General features: G+C 52.8%; 1 protein-coding gene across 1 annotated transcript; it reads left to right on the top strand.

The window, feature by feature from the left end:
- Positions 1–1,801: 1,801 nt before the first annotated feature.
- Fam241b (family with sequence similarity 241 member B) lies at positions 1,802–4,538 on the top strand. Its single transcript, XM_005360099.2, has 3 exons — positions 1,802–1,893; positions 2,844–2,971; positions 3,935–4,538. Exons 2-3 carry the CDS (start codon positions 2,879–2,881, stop codon positions 4,202–4,204), a joined length of 363 nt encoding a protein of 120 aa, XP_005360156.1. The 5' UTR covers positions 1,802–1,893; positions 2,844–2,878; the 3' UTR covers positions 4,205–4,538.
- The last annotated feature ends 324 nt before the right edge of the window (positions 4,539–4,862 follow it).

The raw sequence follows: 4,862 nt of genomic DNA, 5'->3' as shown, positions 1-4,862 counted from the left end.
AAAATCATGATGGCCAGGGTATGCTTCACAGAAAGACCCTATCTTTAGTTAAAAACAAGTGTCTTGATTAGTAGGTCAAAAGGAATTCCTGATTTTACTATGGCCTCTACCCCCTCAGTGCTGTATAGGCAAATTTCTGAACCATTGAACTACATTAGTATTACCAATATCGATATCAATATATCAATGTTCCAATATTAGTGTAGTTCAATGTAATAAAAGTTTATCAATCGTCTTCTCTATTTTTGTTTGTTTGTTTTTTGAGACAGGGTCCCTCTGTATAGCTTTGGACCCTGTCCTAGAACTCACTCTGTAGACCAGGGTGTCCTCAAACTCACAGAGATCCACCTGCCTCTGCTTCCCGAGTGCTGAGATTAACGGCGTGCGCCACCACCGCCCGACTGTCAGTCATTTCCTTTACAGTTGACACTAATAATGTGTTAAAAAAAACCTCTGAAGTGACGCAGATTACAGATATGCCTTTGTCTTACATAATTAGTTCTACGACACATGTGGAATAAGAGACCTAGTTGTCACAGCTACTTGCTAATAAAATGATTCTAGCCAGGCATGGTAGCTCAAATGGTAGAACACATTCAGGGAGGCAGAAACAGGCAGAAATCTGAGTTCTAAGCCAGTCTGCTCTACATAGCAAGTTCCAGGTCAAACAGTGCTACCTTGTCTAAAAGAAGAAAGGTGGGGGGAAAGGAGGTGCTCTTACTTTTCTATACTTCTACTTATCATAAATCTCAATTTTTAGATTTGTTCCGACGCTATTTACCCATTGTCATCTTGTGATTCGGGAGCCTCAACCACAATGTCTTAGTTACTGAAACTCTTAAGATCTGTATCCAGCAAGATGGGGTAATGCGCTTTCCCCAGTTCTATTAAATACAACAAACGCTGAACATCAAGTGTAAAACAAAACAAGACCAGGACCCCTGTGGCCCGGGGAATGGTAACCCTTGACAGAGGGTCCCTTTGCGGTCTCGGGTAAAAGCCATCAGGCAGTCTGCTCCTCCCAGCCAGAAGGCTAGGAAAGGATCCTTAGCAGGACATAACTCTTAGATGGTAGCCGCTCTCAAGCCAAACAACATGGGAAGAGCCTAGGTCTGTGATGAGGTGTTCTTTCGGCTTAGATTTCCACCCTGGGAGGCTGCAATACTCTCAGCATTTCTACCAGAATAGTGTCAGAGGGACGCCAGGGAGTGGTTCCAGGGATCCAACTCAGGTCATCAGGCTTGGAAGCAAGTGATTACTGGCTTCTCCATCCCCCTGTCCTGTCTGTCTGTCTCCTTTCTCCCCCCCCTTCCCTTTCCCCCAAGATTGTCTAGTCTTCCTTTCTCCTTCTCCCTCCATCCAGACTCACTATGAGGCCAACAATAAATCTGATTATCCTGCCCCAAACACCCCTGAGGGAAGTTTGATGCAAGTCGGTAAAGCCTGCCCTGTGATGCATGCCTCTTCATCCCCAAGGGGCTTGGAGCTCTTGGATGGTGGGGCTGGGTCCTCCTCAAGGAGCATTGCAGATCACCTGGGCATATTTGAGACCTGTGGGCTCAGCTTGTGCCTATGTCTCTTCTCCATCCGGGGTCCTGGGCTTCTCTTCCCTTTCCTCCACCCCATCATGTATTCCTCCACACTCCCTGACTACTCCCCATCCCAATTCCTTCTCAGCCCCCTCATCTCTCTGCTAGAGTCCTCCGTCCCCTTTCAAGCTGCTCCTTCTCCTTTCCTCCTCCTCCCTCCTCCCGGTTCCGCAGCTGCAGTCCCTCCGGCAGCCGGCAGAGGGGACGCTGTGCCGGACCTCGCCCCTGCGGCGCGCGCTTCCTGAGATCAGGTGGGAGGAAGCGGCCGCCCGTGGACGCCAAGGCCCGCGAACCGTGCGCGCAGGTGGGTGTTCGCGCCGGGTCCGGGTCCGGATCCCTCCCCACCGCTGCGGGGACAGGAGCCACGCCTGGCCGAGATACTGCGGCGGCGCAGGTGGTCCAGCTGCGGGATGACAAAGCACGAGACGCCGCGCGCGGGACCGCGATACTACGGGTCCACGCCGCGCCCCTCCCCGGGCCCAGCCTGCTTCAGGGTCCCTGCTCGTGGAGAGTCCAGATGAGCACCTGGGCGCTCCTCGGTTGACAGTGCCCGGCCCACTGTCACCCTTGGGGGCTGCAAAGCTGGGCTTCCCCAGAGCCGCGCAGCCGCAGCTCGTACCCTGTGGGGTGGGAGCATTGGGCCTTGTCCTTTAGCAGAGGGGCACTGGTCCTCCCTGGAGGCGAGGGGCAGTAGGGTCCGTGCCGTCTGCAGCGGAAGCCCGCCCTTCCCCGTCTTCTGCCAACTGGGAGGAGACCTAAGGGTAGATCCTTAGCGCTTACTCTTTTGGCGGTCCCTGGGAACTGCACCCTAACCCCCTCAATTTATTTTTCTTTTTAGCATTAAAAGTACTTCCCTTCCGCCCTGTTTCTTTCGTTGAGGCAGGGTTTCACTTAGCCGAAGCTAGCCCCAAACGTCAGTCTGCCCTTTAACCTCTGATCATCCCGCCTCCACCTCCTGTAGTTAGTTAGTTCTGGCGGTGGTGGATGGATTACAGGTGCGTGGCCACTCTAAGCCCCTGGGACACTCTCTCCCCTTCTTCCCCCCCTTTCTTCCTGCCCCCCACATCCTTCTCACAGGCACTTGCTAAGGGTGGCTCACCGTGTGACCACCACTGAAAAACATTCCTTCTCAGCTGTTCTGCCACAGGCCCTTTGAGGTCAGGGGAAAGGGTTCCCTAGACAGAGCTCAGTCAGGGCAACTGCTGAGGGGACCTCAGAGGTAACACCCGCTGGCTGGCTATGCCTTCATTGCAGGTCCAGTCCCGCAGGAAGTCCCAGCTCCCAGGAGGATGGTGAGGATCTTGGCCAATGGGGAGATTGTCCAAGATGACGACCCCCGGGTGAGGAACACCACCCAACAGAGGAGTAGCAGTCCTCGGCAGGTAGGCATCCATTCTGAGGGGAAGGGTAGCTGCAGGCCCCAGCTCCCACAAGTGTCTCAAGCTGGCTTCTCACCTACAGCAGTGATTCTCAACTTTCCCAGACGCTGCGACCCTCATGTTGTGGTGACCCCAACCATAAAATTATGTTGCTACTTCATAACTTCATTTTGCTACTGTTATGAATTATAATGTAATTATCTGTGGGTTTTGATGGGCTTAGGTGACCCCTGAGAAAGGGTCAAAGGGGTCACGATCCACCACTAGACTGATATTCCACAGAGGGCCTAGCAGGTTAAGAATCCCGACTTATGTCTGGCTCCTGCCTCCTGGGGAGGGAGACTTCTCCAGGCCTCAAGGCTATAAGCTCGCTCTCTTTGGGGTGGGATTTGCAAACCCCACTGGAGCCAGCCTCTCTCAAGAAGTTTGGATGCAGAAAAGCTGGATAATAGCGATGAATGATTGACTTCAGAATATTTTACGGAAAGGATGTCAGCCTAAAAGGTGTCCGCTGGGCGCACATAATTCCTCTTCTCTTGGTCCTGGCCTCCTTGTCCCGGGCCAGATGACAGGAAGGTGATGGGAACACAGGCTGCAATTTTTAAAAAATATTTATTTATTTATTATGTATACAATATTCTGTCTGTGTGTATGCCTACAGGCCAGAAAAGGGCACCAGACCCCATTACAGATGGTTGCAAGCCACCATGTAGTTGCTGGGAATTGAACTCAGAACCTTTGGAAGAGCAGACAATGCTCTTAACTGCTGAGCCATCTCTCCAGCCCTAGGCTGCAATTCTTTATGCTTTGAGATCCTGTGACTTGGTTGTTCCTAGGGAGGAAGCACTGTTGTAGAATGGCCAAGGGGGTGGGCGGAGTGGGCGGGCCCATCCCCCAGTCTCCTGGCTGGAGCTTCAGTTCCAAGAGAGCTTCCTCTGGATTCATTTGTCTGTCTTCATCTTCCAGGGCTTTTTCAACAGAGGTCATGGTGGACCTCCAGGGGGCCCTGGACCCCGCCAGCAGCAAGCTGGTGCCAGGCTAGGTGCCGCCCAGTCTCCCTTCAATGACCTGAACCGACAGCTGGTGAACATGGGCTTCCCACAGTGGCATCTCGGGAACCACGTGGTGGAGCCCGTGACCTCCATTCTCTTGCTTTTCCTGCTCATGATGCTCGGGGTTCGTGGCCTCCTGCTGGTGGGCCTGGTCTACCTGGTGTCCCACCTGAGCCAGCGGTGACCTCTGAGGGTCTCAGGAGGGCGGGAGTGCTCATTAGGAGGGCTGGGCTTTGGTGTGAGACGGGTGGTGGAGGAGGGAGCATGGGAGTGCTCGGAAGTATGAGTCGAGATAGGACCACGGGTGTGGATTCCCCCACTGTGTGAAATAGGAGACAGAGGGACTCCGGACCAGCATCGCCAAGAATACAGAGTCCTCTGGTTTTCCTGGAAGGCTTTTAGGGGCATAGGGCCTCCGCTAAGAACCACAAGCCCAGGGTAAGACAGGCTTAGTATGTTGTAGTTCCCCCCCCCCCCCAAGGAGCAGAACTGGAGCTCAGAGCAGCTAGGAATTGTCCAGATTTTTTTTTTTTTTTTTTGGTTTTTCGAGACAGGGTTTCTCTGTGGTTTTGGAGCCTGTCCTGGAACTAGCTCTTGTAGACCAGGCTGGTCTCGAACTCACAGAGATCCGCCTGCCTCTGCCTCCCAAGTGCTGGGATTAAAGGCGTGCGCCACCACCGCCCGGATTTTTATAGCGTTCCTTTGTTCTAATGGTGTCTTTTTATTGGCGACTCTTATTTATGAAGAAGAGTGTTGGCGTTCTGTTCATTGTGGCATTTTTCTTTCTTTTTTTTTGGGGGGGGGAGTGGTTTTGAGACAAGGTCGTAACTACGTAGCCCTTG

This window comes from Microtus ochrogaster, linkage group LG2 (assembly GCF_000317375.1).
Source record: "Microtus ochrogaster isolate Prairie Vole_2 linkage group LG2, MicOch1.0, whole genome shotgun sequence".
Taxonomy (NCBI): domain Eukaryota; kingdom Metazoa; phylum Chordata; class Mammalia; order Rodentia; family Cricetidae; genus Microtus; species Microtus ochrogaster.
Note: the sequence above shows the minus strand (reverse complement) of the source record. Positions and strands in the feature narration are given on the sequence as shown.

Bases quoted from the DNA above. Each gene is read 5' to 3' on its own strand.
- Fam241b (XM_005360099.2), top strand. From the start codon at position 2,879: ATGGTGAGGATCTTGGCCAATGGGGAGATTGTCCAAGATGACGACCCC. The intron at 2,972-3,934 runs GTAGGCATCCAT...TTCATCTTCCAG, and splicing joins GGAGTAGCAGTCCTCGGCAG to GGCTTTTTCAACAGAGGTCA.